Source organism: Patiria miniata, unplaced genomic scaffold (assembly GCF_015706575.1).
Source record: "Patiria miniata isolate m_02_andy unplaced genomic scaffold, ASM1570657v1 HiC_scaffold_8, whole genome shotgun sequence".
Lineage (NCBI taxonomy): Eukaryota > Metazoa > Echinodermata > Asteroidea > Valvatida > Asterinidae > Patiria > Patiria miniata.
In genome coordinates, this window is record NW_024037075.1 from 6,494,365 (window position 1) to 6,511,303 (window position 16,939).

A 16,939-nucleotide genomic window follows, 5' to 3' on the forward strand; every position below is an offset into this window, starting at 1 on the left:
ATAACGTCTTGAGATGCTCATATTTATGTGGGGATATTACTCAGCATAGAAGCCAAGCTTGTTTCTCACAAAATAGTTTCCTTGTTACTGCCTTTCCTCTCAAGATGTGGTAAGACGTTCTCCAGCTGAATTTGTAAAATTATCAATACAACTCTTGTAGATATAACATGTATGTTTGGCCCTTTGACTATAAGCTGATCTGCTTTTTGTCATGTCAGATTCAATACAAATTGAACAAAACATCTATTGCACTGTTACTTAAGAACATGACTTCTGGTTTTATCTGAGGAATCTGTTGACCCAGCACAACTGAACTGAGGATCAGACCCAGTGTTGGTATTGTCCCAAACCAACACACAGGATTTTGTTTGCAGTGATTAAAGACAGTCTGCCTCAGCAGGCAGCTCAACAAAACAAACAGTTAGTCATACATACTTGATCAAGTAGTGTTGACTTTCAGACTGTTTAAACCTTGTTCTGAACTCCAGGAGTCTGTTTGTCCTCTTGTGTTAACACTTTCTCCTGGACAAGATAAGAGCTGTGTTGACCTGTGTTTATAGCAACGGTGTTTGATTTGTGATTTAAAAAAGCGAGCATTGAAAGATAGGCTTTTGTAGTGCTACTGCTCTAACTAAAAGAGCAGTCTGTTGATATCGTCAAGGTTAAATTTGGAGGTTTCTTTAATAGATATCACATTTAAATGTAGAACATGTGGCACATTTATGATTTTATTGAATATTGAAATTTAAATATGTGCAAATTGATATTGGTTGGTATGTTAGTTAAAAGTTTTGTTAAATTTATAAATTTGAAATATTCCACTTTTATTTAGAACTGCACATAACTTATTGACTATTTGGGCTCATACCTTTATGTCGTAAATGACAATATTGAGATCCGTGTTGTAATATACAACTTTCAAATCTGCATATAAAAAAAGATCTTTATAAAAGAATATAAAAAAATCTTTGTTGGTAGGAGTTTTGCAGATATAACTGTAGGATATGAAACAGAGGTTTCACAGCATATAAATTATGTTTTACTAAACGTGGTCCTTATCAGAAAAAAAAGTTTGAGATGTGCAATGAAATATTAGTGAAACTTTAAAAAATATTATTTCCATAATTTTTTTTCCAAAGAGTGCTTTTTACACACAGATATCAACAACATAGTTTGCATAACTTTGAGACTCAAAATTAATAATAGTAATAATAATAATACCCGAGTCTTATATAGTGCACGTATCTACCAACAATTAGGTACGGTACTCGAGGCGCTGGTAATTATGTCTATTACTAAAGACAGGTAAATGAAGTTTATGAGAAATATAAGACCCAGCTTATAAGGGTTTACAAGGTGCTGCGGCGCATATTGTAGCCACTGCCATTGCCAGAAACATTAAAATTTAAAAAAATTAAACATTGAATTAAGAAGTGAATTTATCTAAAATGTTTGTCTTAATTTTTTTGCCCAGTGACTATATACAGGACCCTCCTGCAGGCACAAAGAAATACAAAGACAGGTGAGTTTATCTGTTTTATACATAAACAGTCATACAAATTGAAAGAATGATAATTACATAGTTGGAGACTATGACCGTTACTCGCTAGTTTGATTTGTGTTCATGCTCATTTGAGCGACCAGATTTTTTTTGCATTTTTAATTCATTAACCTTTGACTTTGCTGACATTTATCTTCTTCCAGGCTTTGCAGTGTGTTTTGATGCATGTATATTTGTAGAGCTCAGCCATTATCATTTGACATGGGGCTTGTTGATGAATTGCTTAAGTTACCAAATGTGTCCTTGGGTTCTAATACTCCACAGTGCACAGGCAGTGAACATGGTTTAAGCTACGATTTGGGGCACAATTGCAGAATACCCCGCCACTCGATCTATCCACCGTGTAGCCGGCTATAGAGTCATGGTTGATTACCGGTATCTTCAATAACCCTTTTAAGTGCTACCTGCACGCATCACACTCCCACTCTGTATCTGCATGGCCGGCAACAGGGTAGTTAGTTTGGACTTAGAATTGTTTTTAGCAGTTCCCATTTGTTTAGCATTGCTTCATTCTCAAGGGACTTCTACCCTGTAGTCGGGTAGCCGGCAACAGGGTATCGTAGTTGTTTCGGTCTTAGATTTTTGTTAGCAATCCCCATTCATTTTGCATTTCTTCCTTCTCAAGGGACCTCCACTCCCTACCGCATAGCCGGCAACAGGGTAGTTAGTTTGGACATAGAATTGTTTTTTAGTAATTCCCATTCGTTTTGCATTGCTTCATTCTCAAGGGACCTCCACTCTGTAGCCGCACTAGATTTTTGAACTAGATTTTTTTGCCCTAGCGATTCCGTCCGCGTAGCCATATGATTTCTGAGCAGCGGGATATTCTGCAATTACTCTCGATGTGGAATCTGAAAATCAAATTTGGGGTCAAAACTCTTTCAGAATGGCCAAAAAGTTCTACATTTGGACAGAAACTTTGTAAAGCTAAAGGCAATAACTTTTGCTGTAATTTTTTAGTATTTCATAGCAAATATTGTTACACTGACTTGTTTGAAGTTTGGGGTTCATTGATGCTGGAAAAACCTAGAAAAACAATCATGTTCTTATAGTCTGGTTCCCTGACCCCACTTGTTGTATGTTGTTCCCTTTAAAGACCAAACGTTATCCAATTTTGCATATCAATAGATATTTTTCGAGATGAATTTGGGAGGGAACTTAGTTTAGAAAATGTCAAATCCATTAGGATTTGGTTAGCAAATTGATCAGATTTTCCTGGGGCTATAATATTAAGATCTTCATGTTTATGATGTCTCCAATTTGATGTTTTGGGGTTTTTTTTCACTTGCTTTTACAGCTGGAACTTTGAGAAATATATCAATGAGATCAACAGGAATATAGAAGAGGAGATTTTTGCCTACCCGGAGTGGATTGAGTTCTACTACAGATGGACAGGCTTCAAGAACTACAACCTAGTCATCAGAGTGAGTAGCAAAACAGTAGTCTGGTTCCCTGACCTGACAATTTCCTCCAAAGCCCAGACGTTCAAATTGTAGGTCAGGCAACCTCCACGGCTAAAAATAAATATGACGACATTGATGGCCCTATTTCAAAGCTTGGCTTCGTTTCCGAATTCACTTTATCACTTATAGTTTTTAATGTTCCAATCAAATTTTTCAAAAACATTACCTGCCTCGTATGTCATACAGTTGATATTTCTGTACGAAGACATTGACAAATGTTGACCTGTAATCCTAAAAGGGACCCAAATATCATCTTAGCAGGCGAATCCAAAATGGAGACCACGCCGAGTTTTGGAAAATCCTGGTAACCGTCGCCAGATTCAAATACGCAGCAAAGCTCGCCCCTAGTACGATCCTAGTGCATAATTGATGTACAAAATTGTCATTGAATTTTAAGTTTCTTGATGCAATTTATGAATATTAATTATCAACTTAGTTTTAAAATGTTTAATAAACAAGGTAGTTAAATAAAACCGTCGTGGCCTTATAATCCAGTTTTGGAATCGGTCATTGTCAGTGGCTGCGGCTAGTCACCAACTGTCTGTGGATCGACACAGATGCATGAAAAGACTTCCAGTGATTTAGCTATTTTAAATCATTTGATTAGAATTTTGTGTGCTCTGGGACCAGTTTTAACTATAATTAAGTATTTTAATTAAGTATTTCTCGTTTAATTTTAATTTTATAAAATTTAATGTACAGAGACATAATATGAGCTGCTGACATTTTAGAAATGACGAGTCTGTCTAACCCATAGAGCTATATTGAATTACTAGAGCGCTAACTTCTCATTCTTGCACGCTGCCGGGCTTTGAAGCCGTCCAGGGCGCAGACATTTTGAAGTCATGTGCGTGTTTGTAGAACATAATAAAATTAGATGGATTGAATTTTGAAAGTGTATAATACTCTAAATGCAATGCGCAAGTAGAACGTACGCAAACAAGTTGAGCGCGTCACGACAGTTTGAAAAAAGTCACTGCAGTGGAGATGCGCACGCATTGCACTGTTTGCGTAGAGCAAAATGAAACGCTCATTTGCTGATTGTGTGTTTCGGTTTTGGGCGTATCGGCTTCAATAATACACCTGTATAGAATACAAATGCAGATATGCAAATAGCCGTACAAAAGACGTAAACAAATATTGAGTTTTCCACAGGTTTGTGCATAAACATGGATGCACTTCAGCAGGCATCACTTTGTATATGAGTCAGCGCTCTAGTAGTTTAATATAGCTCTATGGTCTGACGCTGTTTTGGTGATATTCATTAAGTGTGCCTTATAATTTGTTGTTGTAAGATGATTGAGCGAGGTGAAGATTTTCAGCCCATTCCAGGAAGCTATGACTTCATGGTAGACTTTGTTGGAGAGGAACCAGCTTTCCCAACGGAGCGACCAACCAGAGATCATAGCTACATCGAGGTACGCTAGATAACAAACTGGCATTTAATCATTCAAGTGAATTGGTAATATTTTGGTAACCAAAACTTTAATATGCTTATCAAATCTATACCTAGCCTTAGTGCAAGACGTTTGTAGCGGGTTAGTTCACGATAGATGGTACAGCCTTTGTACCACGCAGCAGCATTTAATCATTCAAGTAAATTGGTAATATTTTGGTAACCAAACCTTTAATATGCTTATCAAATCTATACCTAGTCTTAGTGCAATACATTTGTAGTGGGGTAGTTCAAAATAGATGGTACAGCCTTTGTACCACGCAGCAGTATTCATGTTCCCATTCACGAACCTGACTCGGGTCGACAAACCGCACGCAAAGAACGTCTGGGGAATTTCACATTGCAACAGGGCATGGCTTAATATGCAAAATAGCAACACATACGTATTGGTGAAAAAGGGTTCTTCCAAAGACCATTAGTCAGGTGATGTACTGTACACGTGCAATCGACAGTATTAGCCGCTAACCACTCGACCGGTTCGGTTGAATCATGGCCACATCCAAATTGATGAAGAGCTCTGATTTTTAGCCTTCCAAGGCCCAATTTCTTTGCTGCTAAATTGACTGCTTCATCCACAAGGTTAAAATTTTTTATCCAACGACTCTTACAGGCTTGCTTGCAAGCTGCAGTACATATGCAGAAACCAGACATGCTTACGTCATGCACGCATGCAAATTCACACACAATTCTGCTCGGAATTCCTTGAGCAGAAATACGAAATTACCAAGATGTCCCTTGCGGCCTGTTGGCGTGTATGTAAAGGGCGCCCGCTTAAGTGAATCCCTGCACAGTCCAATAACCTGTGCACGCTGAAGCATCGCACTGCTAATGATGTCTTGGAACCAAGACTACTCTATCCGCTCCGTTCACAAGTACCCCCTCACTGGCAAAGAAAGTACAGTTGGGGGTGACGCGCTCCACCACTAGCACTGCATGTACATAGTACAACTGAATCCCCTGGTGTACGTGCGTCACACACAAGAAACGGTGCGCGTCAACCAGCTAAATGTCCCGCCCATGGGACGTCGTTGCTAGGTAATACCCTTATTGGCAAATAAGGGACAGCCATATCAGACTGAATCAAATACTTTGAGGAGCAAATCAGGTTGACCCAAATTGATTTTGGTTTCAGACAGGCGACCTATATGAGAGTCTTTCTGAGCAACTCTTAACTGTTTCACACTATAAATTTTTCATAAACTTCATTCAAATCTGTGCACTATGTTGTTTCTCGTATACCCTTCAGATGTCAGGACGGCATATTCAGTGGTAAGAATACAGACCATAGAAAACGGCACACAGACATTCAGTGCACTTGAGAAAAATGTCATAGAAGAGCGACAAGGTCCAAAGAAATGTGTAATTGTGTTGTTGATCAACATGTTTGGTTTAATTTCTAAGATTTATGCTTTAGTTGGTCACATTTTGATTGCAGATGGAGAATCGTATTTGTGTGCATCGGGAAACAGTGAAGAAAGGTCTATTTTGGGACAACCTGTACATTGGGTTCTGCAATCGCATCTCACGAGAACCGGACACATTCCACTACCTGTAAGGAAATGCATGATTACATGGCATACAGTGAATTGGATTGTATTGCAATGGGGCACAGTTGGTGTTGTTGGGCTTGGATTTGTCAGTGAGGGAGGGTGGACTGGGATTGGTAGGCTGTGGTTGGGTTGGGTTGGGTTGGGCTGGGTTCTGGGTGGCTGTAGGGTTGGGCTGGACTTGGCTGGGCTGAGTTTTATTGGGCTTGGCTGGGCGACAGCAGGACTGGGCAGGGCTGGGCTGGGCTGGGTGGGGTGGGGGTTGGTTGGGTTGGGTCGGTTAGGTTTGGTTGGGTAAGGCTGACTGGACTTGGCTGTGCCGAGTTGGATTGGGCTTTGGCTGGACGGCAACTGGGCAGGCCTAGGCTTGGTTGGGCTTTGGTGGGCTTGATGGCTGAGCTTGGCTGGACTGGGCGGTGGTTGAGCTGGGCTGGGCTGGGCTAAGCTGGGCTAGGCTGGGACACTTTGGTCTAGCTCACATGGTGTAGGATAAGATGGATTAAACTGTGTTAGGTTGGGGTGGGTATCATTGGGTTTATAATACATGAGAGCGATATAACTCTTTATGCTGCAGCAGTTCCATGTACAGTTGAAATATTGGTCTTGTAGCAGGGTTTTCATGGCTGCATTTTCTAAGTCTAATTCTGATTAAAGTTTGATCTCTTTTCCCCCAGGTTCTGGAACCACATGCAGATTCATCTGCCAAAGACGGAACCAGACTGGGACGGCTTCCTGAAAGACATGAAGACAAAAGGGGCGCCTAGAAAGGATATATGGAAACCCAGTCTAGAATCTACCTCTACTAATCACCGTAAGTGGACTGGAATGCTGGAATGTCTGTGTGCATACAAGAAATTGACTGCCATTGTTGCACTTTAACCACTAGAGGGGGTTTTGAGTTGTGCTTTTGAGGGTAGCTTATTAAAAATAAAAACCTGTGCTAGAAAGTGTGAAAGCAATTCACAGAGATATTGTCAAAACAAATTTAAAAAGCACTTAAAAGGTAAAAAAAAAACAGACACCCGAGTCAATTTTCTCCCCTCATCTGTTGGTCAACAATGTGGACATTGAATCCAGCCTGGTTACCAGCCTGCCTGAAAATACAACCTGATGGTGGCATTTGTCAACATTGCAGATAACATCATTTTTGACAATTTGTGTGAACATTTGTACTAAAACCAGCACCGAACTGAAAACCCTGTTAAAGATAAACTTTTCCACACTGTGTCTTGGATAGTTAGTGAGGTGTCTCCTGATCTGGCGAAAACAGTAAGAAAGCATTACTGAAGTAGAACCATGCTAGTGAAGAGGTCACATACTTTTTTTTAAAGGTACAGTCCATCATTTGCAGCTATCCAAAACGTGTTTAAAGATAGAAATGGGACTTAACTCCCTGTGAAATGATTCTTTCTGGCAAGCTGTCGTTTTGAAGAAATCAATGAAAGAAGGTCTTTCCAACGTAGTTCGTTTCCGTTAGTTCTAATTTCCATTAGTAGTTCTTTTTTTTATTCGGCGAAGTGCGCACAAGCGTTGCACGACGCACACGTGCGCGGTTGCTGTAATTTGTCAGTTCAGTGCAATCGGCTCAGTGAGAACGTGTCTCGGACGCTGAATTCAGGCCCAATTCAAAACATGATTCAGCAACTTTTGATTTGAAATCAAGATCCTAGAATGTTGTTTTTCTCGAAATATGCAGCTGAAGTTGAGCTGAATCTTCACCAGGGGTGCGTTTTGGCGGTCATAACCAAGAATTGGTTCAGTTGTTTCTTGTCGGTGAATTTCTTTGGCAATATTAATTTGGTAAGAATTACGCCTGATGATGTAGTACTCAAATCCCCAGAACAATTAACCACAGAGAAACAACAGAACCAATTCTTGGTTACGACCACTAAAACGCACCCCAGGTTAGTTGTTCAGCACCCTTCTTTGGATTTTGAGCACGTTTGTTGCTTCAAACGAACAAAACGCACAAATTACAAATGATGGACTGTACCTTTAAGAGCAAACATGGAGCCACCTCCGTTGTGCCTTCTAAATGTGGCAAACAATTTTGACTGCAAAATCCATTTTTTTCTTGACTCGCAGGCATTCATGGAAATGACCCATTTTTTCCCCTCTCATTTGGCAAGCAGAAGACACTCTACTAGCCAAAGCATTTGGTGCACAATTATGACATACTATTGAGCATGTTGCCACATCAGGTCTACCTTTTTATTGTGGTCACTAGATTAATTATTAAGACCCAATGTTTCTTGTTTCACAGACATTCAGGGTAACGGCATTACAGGGAACGGCACCCATCTTAGTTCCAACGGTCTTGGGAACCACGCCTCTACCTGGGACCTGCCCCCCGCACCCAATGGCAACGGGATGGTCAAGCACTGGCTAGGGCCACTGATGATAGGCGTGGCTGCGCTGGGTGTGGGCGTGGCTCTGTGGAAAACAAAGGCCGATTAGTCTGGTAAGCGGTGGTTACATTTTAAGGATCTGCCCAACAGCAGACAAGCTGTGCTAACTATACAGCCTCATAATTCAGTAGATTTAGGGACTGGGAAGAAAGTCGACTACGATGTTACTCAACATTATTAGTGAATAAAGGGTTTCAGTATCTGCCTTGTTGCAAGAATTCTCTGTTGACTACACCTACTTGGTTGTCCACACCTACTTCTACAAACAACGTCTTTTCCTTTCTTCTGTTCCTTCCAAGCTGAGATTTTAGGGACAGTAGCATCTATTTCATGGAACAGCTAAACAGAACAGTTTTGCAAACTCTAGCAGAAAGATTGTGATAAACTGAGCACATTTCAGGGCTGACAAACATTATTTTAAGCAAATTTTGCCTCACTGCTACTTTTATATGAACGAATACCCTGTCAACGGTTACAAAGAGAGAGTTGGGGGAGACCATTGGGAGGGACTCTTGATCACATTTCAGGCTGTGCCTGACGCTTCCGCGAAGATGCAACGGATTTGTACACATTCAGAGTAAAATAGGCTGGGCGTATGTGTACTTTGCGCAATGCATGGACCACTGGAGCTCTTCTACTGGATACTGTACATGCATGGAGTCTGTAACGGATGTGCATCAGAACTGGTTACCCGAGTACCCATTACCCGAGTACCCAGATTATGGGATCAGGTACCCGTATCCAATTTTACCAACTGCTGAGTAAGTTCTCAGACAATGAAAAAGAAAGGTTATAAATGCCATTTGTAGTCTTTGGAATATCTCCTGGCACAGCAAGGGTCTTGGACATGCGAGCAGATTCGGCGATTAATTATGCAAAACAAGTCTGCATCTTGACCTCGACATTCTGACCATTCAGCGAGTGTCTTCACAAATACACAAATAAAGCATCCAAATTGACCAATCCACGGCTAGTCCACATTTCTGATCGAAAACATGTCACAGTCTCTAAAGACCACTCCGATTGGCTGGCGCACGTTCTGATTGGCTTTGCCCACGTCAATGTCTGATCCTTCGACAATGTCAGACTATGCCATTTGTGGGGAATTTTCAAAATGAAAACCAGGCTACTTGGAAAACCAAAACAGATTTCACATTTATGTGCAATTTAGCACGCGACAGATGACGCTCGTGAAAGTTGCAGTTTACATCTTAAAGCTATCGATCCCTTCAGACAACTTCCAAGATTTGAATTTTGGGGTTTGGTTTCTTTTTAACCCGGGTAGCTGTGTTTTACTTCAATAGGGTACCTGGTTCCTGTACTACCCTTGAATACACACTACTAGATTCTATAGCCACAGTACATAGTGCATGATCAGGCTACTAAAGATGAAATTAAAATAGTAAACCAAAACATAATGTATATAGTGTTTATACGATGGTGAAGGGCAAAACCTCATTTGATTTACATCACCCCGACGCAAACATTCCATCTTATGAAAAAATAAAATGGTAAGTGTTTGAACTTTTTAAATTTTTCTGCTCAGGTTCGTCTGCCGAATGACCTTCCCCATCTTTGTTGAAAGTCTTCTTCCTTCATCAACATTACATTGCTCAACAGCACGTTTAAGGAGCGTAAGTTGATCAGACGTTAACATAAACCATGAACAGGGTACTGTATCGTACTTCCAATGAACAAACATGTACATAAAAACTACTCCATATAGCTGAATTATATATCCGTCTGAAATGTTCAGAACTGTTTTTTTTTTTACACAATCCACAAAGAGGCTTCACAGAAATATTTTATTTATGTCTACAAAGTGTGCTATTATTTAGACCGTTGCATGTGTGCTATTATGTATAGTTTTTTTTATATAGTTCTATGTATAAGTGCTTATTTATCATTGTCCTGTAAAAATTGATTGTGATATCTTAAAGTGACCCATGTTTATTGAGGGATAAGGAAGTGACAGATTTTAAAGAATTTTTGTTTTTCATTGAATGTTTTGTTTGGAAAAACATGTCCTAAAATAAAACATTGGTGCTTTCATCAAAATTGGAAAAGTAAGTAGTTCCTGACTGAGTTTCCTTGTTGTTCCAAAAGACAACTTAAGAAATTGAAAACTAATCATCAAAGCTACTTCCTTTAATTCTAAATGAAAATATAATTTTGTTATTGATGTCCTTTAATTCTAATTTTTTTTGTAATACCAGTATTTCATATTTTTTAAACCGGAGTTTTTAAAGTCCTTTTTTTTTCTAGGAGAAACCAAATATGTGCTTAAGACTTCCACTTAATTGTATGAAACATTCTGTATCAACCTAGAAATATTCACCAGATTTCTTTTTTTCCAAAGAAAGTTTTAATTCTATTAAGTGGAAACTTCCCTTGATTTGAAATTTGGGTCCGCACTAAAATCAATTTTTACTGGACAATATATTTTACACCAAAGTGTATTTATGTTAGAAATTAAATCTGCTTCATCCTGCCAGTATACATGTACTCTGTTTTAATTATTTTTTATCTGTAGTGTCTGTACAAAAGTCCGAGTGTACAAAATGTATATGTACCGTAGTTTTGCATTTATGCATGTTCTGTATTTATTTAAAGTTCTGCAAGCTGAAGGGTAGCTCGATATAGTCAAACCAAAGATTTTATTTGCTAATACTGTCTATGACAATAACATTTAAAAAAAGTATTCACAGACTTATACACAGTTGTACATGGATATTGTACTTGGTTAAATTGGTTATATGATAACTTTTACATAAGTTTGGGTGATGGACGGCAGTGATCCGGTTGCGTATAACAACATCATTGACTTGATTTGATAGCCAGTATTTGTATTATATTGGAGGAATTTTACACGAATACTTGATCATTTTTCAGGGTTTTTAAAGTTTCAATTTATTTACTAACTTGACCAAAGATGGGTTGTTGTAGATATGACGAGATGGCTGATGAGGAATGTGTGGGTTTTGTTGTTGTTGTTTTTATTTTGTTGTTTTGTTTTTTTATTTTTGGCGGGGGGGGGGGGGGGGGGGGCGAGGGTTGATATTTGGTTTGACTTAAAAATCTCCTTTCTTGAGAAAATTTTCTTAGATTATGAAATACAGACTCGCAAACGTGAGCTTCGTCGGTCAACAGTTTCGCCTATTTGGTTCAGGCAACTAGAGATGTCGAAGCAGGACAGTTGAATTCTCTTGTGAAATTGTGTTTTTCAAATATTCACCAAACTTTTTGAGCAAATGCAATAGTTTTTTGCACCAATTATTACACAGAACTACGTGAAATAAATTAGAGGAATATATTTTGCTATTTCTCCCTGTCTCACTTTTAACTACATGAAATAGTTTTTGCGTATCACTGCAGCACATAGTATGCAACGAATCTGGTTGGAAACAACAAAACTATTGTATAGAGAGCTTTGTATATTTCTATACCTGCATACGTAAACGCAGAAAACATGTAGAAATGTTGATGTTGAAAACCTTGTTATAAATACTGAGAAGCTACACGTTCTAGGTTTTGCAATTGCAAAAACTTACATGTTAATATACATGTATGTACAGTTTGTGGCTTTGCACAAGGTATGCATTTTTTACCATTGTGTCAAATGAAAAATTTTAAAGCTCAGACCAAAATACTACAGAGATGTGGACAATTTTTTTATGTGGAGACAAACATGCTGATGTTGTTGGTTTTTTTTTTTTTAAGAAAATGGATATATATATAAGGTATATTTAATGGCATGTGTGCTGTGGTAGATAGTGTGTGTGTGTGTGCTTTGTGCCAACGATTGGACTTCAACAGTATTTTAACCAGTCTTTTTACTTCCTTTTGCCGTCCAAATATTAGTAGTTTTTTTTTTATTTTAAAATGCAAATGGTTTTATGTCACAATTTTACCACCGAAAGTAAAGTGTTTTTGTTTTTTTATCACATGGCTGATGCACGATTGATATTGCTGTAGAAATATATATTTACGAGTGTTATTGTTTATTATTGAAAACTTGTATTGAATTGTATTGGAAAAGAGAATATGTAATCTGTTTTTAATAGTTTGGAAAGTTGTTGGAGATGTTGTTGATGGTTTCAGAGAATTTAAATTGGACTTTTTTTCAGAGAGTTTTAAATTGGTACACTGTATATAGTTCCAGGGTACTGCAGTTGTGTACCTAAGAGTTCAATATGGGCAGTTGCCTAAACTTGTATCCAGACTAAACCAGTTTCAACTGGTACAAACCAGTACAAGCCAGACAGCAGGTCCAATTTCACAGTACTGGATATGTGGTTCTTAAAAAAAATCCTGCTTACTTTAAATGTCTGCTTACTTTGAATGTCTTCACTGTTAACTTAATTGACACTTGTGTACACAGAGAGTTTCACTGTTACATTACTGTTTGTAAGCAAATGTTACCGCAAAGTTTAAGCTTGTTTCATTGTTGTCCTTGCTGACGTATTTTCCATGAAATGACAAATTTTGTCAATTTATTGCATACGCTGAATTGAAAATATGCAGGATTTTACTTACAGGTCACACAAACTGAGGTTGAATTCAATATATAGGCCTACTGTAGAGTTTAATGTAAACACCGCAAAAAAACGAAAGTCCCCACTCATTGGAGGGGTCATAATTTTGAATCTGATCGTCTTATGCTGACGTCATTTATATACCGGTAGACCTTTGGGAAATTTTGTTAGCTACATTTTGATACCATGTTTGCTACCAAAGACTGTAAATCGTCCAAGATTTATTGAATATCTTTAAGTGTATACTTGAAGAAGGAGGGAGAACTGAGGCTTATTAACTGTACTTTTTCTTCAGCTTATCTTTAAGCTTTCTTGTCTGTTTTTCTTCAAACACTGAGGCTAATCACATGTAACTGTATATTCTTCATCATTTTATCTTTTAACTTTACAGTCTAGTTCTATTTTCAAATCGTATTCATGATTTAGAGAAAAATACAAAGAGGCTTGAATGTGTAAAGATTGTACTACATTGTAGCTTAGATCGTCAGTGTAGTCCAGGTGCCTATGGCCTTTACTGCTAAATCTATTAGATACAGGTGAGATAGAGGGAGAATATTTACCTGCGCAAAAGCAGTTATCATTTCTGTAAGTTGTTGGTTTAATTCTTGGGCTGAATAACTCCTGCCAATGTTAGGAGTTGCAATATATTTATCAAAAAAGAATTGCACAATTATTTTGTAAGTTTCGATCGAAATTTTGTGGTCAGCCTTATGTAGAATCCATAATATATGGCACTGACCACAATATTTAGATACAGCATTGTTCTTCATTTTCCTATAAACATTTCTTGTTAAAATGATTGTTGAAAATGGGGGGGGGGGGGCAAAATTTATGCTTTATGTACCACAAAGTTTGCTTACTAGAATTTTCCTTGAAAATTACATTTTGCCAATTACGTCTCCCGTCCTAAAAATCTGAATTCTTCGATTCAAATTATTCACAGATATATTTATTTTGTATCCATATTAGCTGCATGTTATGATATTTATTTCAATTTTGTGCATTTATTTGCAATTTAGGAAACGTGCCAATAGTATGTTAGCAGGAGGAAATTATATACATTATAGTCTGTTAAATATTCAAGGTGTGCTATACAGTACTGATCAGTATTAACCAAAACTAGTGTTAATCTTCCAGGCGATATTATACATGTATGCATGCACATTTTGTATTCAGTCGTCACAATATTTATATATACATGTATAATATTGTTATATTTTGTAGAATACATGTCTTTTAAGTTATTACATCTAGTCTCAGGCTAGAGTCATTCACTGGAATCTTGAGTCATTTCGAACAAAAAGTAGATCCATTGTGTGAAGTCGCATGTAATTATAGACTGATCCATCAAGCCCTGCTCACTGCGCACATAATGTGCACGCCTCCAATGCCACACTACATGTACATGTTCCAGCCGCATGTGTTGTGCGCATGTGTATGTTCCTGTCCTCAATTCATCTGATGTTGCACGTGTGTGTCCTCAATTTACACTATAAACAAACGCATAACACATGCGTGCACAGACACATGTGCCAGCTCATGCATGCACATACACATGTGCCAGCTCATGCGTGCACATACACATGTATTACAGTCATATATTACACATGTATCACAGTCGTGTTTTTCTATCCGCCCGAGGACAATGCTTTGTGTTTCCCTTTGTACAAAAGCATACGCAAGAAGAAGTATACACATGTGCATAACACATGCGTACACACAGTCGTGTTTTACTATACTCTCGAGGACAATGCTTTTTGTTTCCCTTTGTCCCTGTAATATAACACTCTCCCATGGACTAAGCACACAACCTTACGATAGAGTATCGTTTCCAACAAAAGACCCAACGCCGAGGACAGAAAGGATCTGTTGTTCTCCCTTTGTGTGTTGGTCCTCGGGGGTTATGTAGAACACGTACATGCGTGCACACCCACACATGTTGGTGTGCACGAATGTGTTATGCACACGTGTATGTGCACACGTCAGACTTCGGTGCACACATAGTGTGGACATACATTCAAATTGTGACTGTGATAGGCCCAAATACCATAGGGCAGGACTTGATGGATTGGTCTATTGATTCAATGTCAAAAATGTAATAGTTCTGGTCTTCATCCGGGACATGATGAGTGCAGGTTTTTTTTAACATGTCGTTGGGACAGTGTGGAACAAATTAAAACATAGCAGCGCACTGATGTTTTTTGTTGTTAAAGCACACAGTGATCACATGCTTGGATTACATTTATTGGGCATGATGTTCATGGATTGTGCATGTGTGGTGATTATAGTAAAATACAGGGTGTCTCAAAAAATGTAGCAGTCATATAAAAAAAAAATTCTGAGGAAACTAAATTGTTTCTTTTTGTAAACAATTTACCAGAAGGTGTTTCTTTACCCTTGACAATACTTTTGTTCTTTGTGATTTGGACCTTTCATGTAAAGCTTGTAAAAACCTTTCAAAATTCGTTTGGGCCACTTTCTTCACCTTCTTGGTGTGTGAATGCCTTTCATTAGATACCAAGTGGCCCAACTTGGAATTCAAGTTCTTTCATTCAATTAGCTGTATCTCTGGACTGGGGTGTCCGAATGAGATGGGATAAAGACCATTGTGTAGAGTGTTTACTACACCTTCAGACTCCGTAGATAAGTTTTGCAAAAAGAGAGTGCTATATTTTTAAATATTTATCGTTATTTCTGCTACATTTTTTTGAGACACCCTGTACTACTGCTGTTGTGTGTGGTCTAGAGCTTCCTAATTTTGTGAAATTATTTGGCTTGGTTCATTCACTTCCTGACAACGAGGCATTTATTTAGATGTGTATACTTTATTCCCATGTCACTTTGCATTTCTGTGGACACTGTGTCACGCCACAAAGCAGGGCTTGCATTTTTAACGTTTTTAAAAACAGTAAATTTGATGCAATATTCACGTAATTCAATGTTTGTAAAAATGTATTTACTGGTTTGCAATGATACATTAATACCTAGGACACTTTTTTTCAGAGAATACACTTGCTCAGTTGTGTAATATTACTGTTAATATTTATCACATTCCATTGTGATTTTCACTGAATGACTTTTACACTTTGACCTTGATAGAAAGTTTGAATAAATATGATTGCATGTGAGTTGTAAACAGTCGCTGTATACCATGTAATCTTTTACTTTTATCGCTGCATAAACTTATCAAGTTGTTGACTGATTTAAAAAAAAAAAAAACGTAAAATGTAACTTGGAAACTGCAAGGCCAGCCATTTTTTTTTTTTAAGTACACATATATGTTTTGGTAGAAGTTTATTATTGAATACGGCAAAAGGGCGGATTCGGGGAGGGGGGCCAATCCCCCACTCCCCCCCAAAAAAAACGAACCCGATTTTTTATTTTAAAGTGACGTCACAATAAAGGCAGGCACTGCGTACACCACTAGCCCAGGTGGGACGAAGTCTTCACTGCTCAGTAACGTAGGGAGGAAAGGGAGTCCACCTGGGCTACGTACACCACCATCTTTTCCTCCAAAAGATTTGTTTATAGTTAGAAATTGCCTCAGATCGCACCACGGAGCATCTAGAATCCAAAAATGTAAAGGTAATATATATGCCATTTGCAAACATCAAAAAACAAAACTACCAAATTGTGATGAAATGCCTTACTTGACTGGGAGTGAATAGTAGTCTCAAGCGTCCTGTGAAATCATTGCACCGGGGGCTGTCAAAGATGTGGATAAACAAGTTTTTTACCATTCTTCTGTAGTGTAGATGGCCGCTATTTGTTAACTTGAGCTTTCTTTTCAATGCCGTTTTCACCATATACGACCAAGATCTCGTAGTTTAGGAATATCAATTTTGAGAAATCTGCCTCTGAAAAAGTGTAAACTTTTTTTGTACCACCCTGTACATGGTGATCGTATGTGCTGTATTCCTGTGAAATCTTGCAGGTTTTTAAGGTAATAACTTAATTGCGTGCTCTATA

The 16,939-nt window shown here is 38.2% G+C and overlaps 1 protein-coding gene across 2 annotated transcripts in view; it reads left to right on the forward strand.

Moving 5' to 3' along the window:
- The window catches only part of LOC119719273 (cytidine monophosphate-N-acetylneuraminic acid hydroxylase-like), a 40,884-nt gene extending 28,323 nt beyond the window's left edge, over positions 1 to 12,561 (forward strand). For both annotated transcript variants that reach the window (XM_038188660.1, XM_038188659.1), the window contains exons 11-17: positions 1,475 to 1,522; positions 2,859 to 2,985; positions 4,320 to 4,442; positions 5,916 to 6,031; positions 6,702 to 6,838; positions 8,291 to 8,488; positions 9,982 to 12,561. In XM_038188660.1, coding sequence (XP_038044588.1) covers positions 1,475 to 1,522; positions 2,859 to 2,985; positions 4,320 to 4,442; positions 5,916 to 6,031; positions 6,702 to 6,838; positions 8,291 to 8,484 — 745 coding nt within the window. In that variant the 3' untranslated portion in view covers positions 8,485 to 8,488; positions 9,982 to 12,561. The remainder of the gene's footprint in view (positions 1 to 1,474; positions 1,523 to 2,858; positions 2,986 to 4,319; positions 4,443 to 5,915; positions 6,032 to 6,701; positions 6,839 to 8,290; positions 8,489 to 9,981) is intronic.
- Positions 12,562 to 16,939: the final 4,378 nt, after the last annotated feature.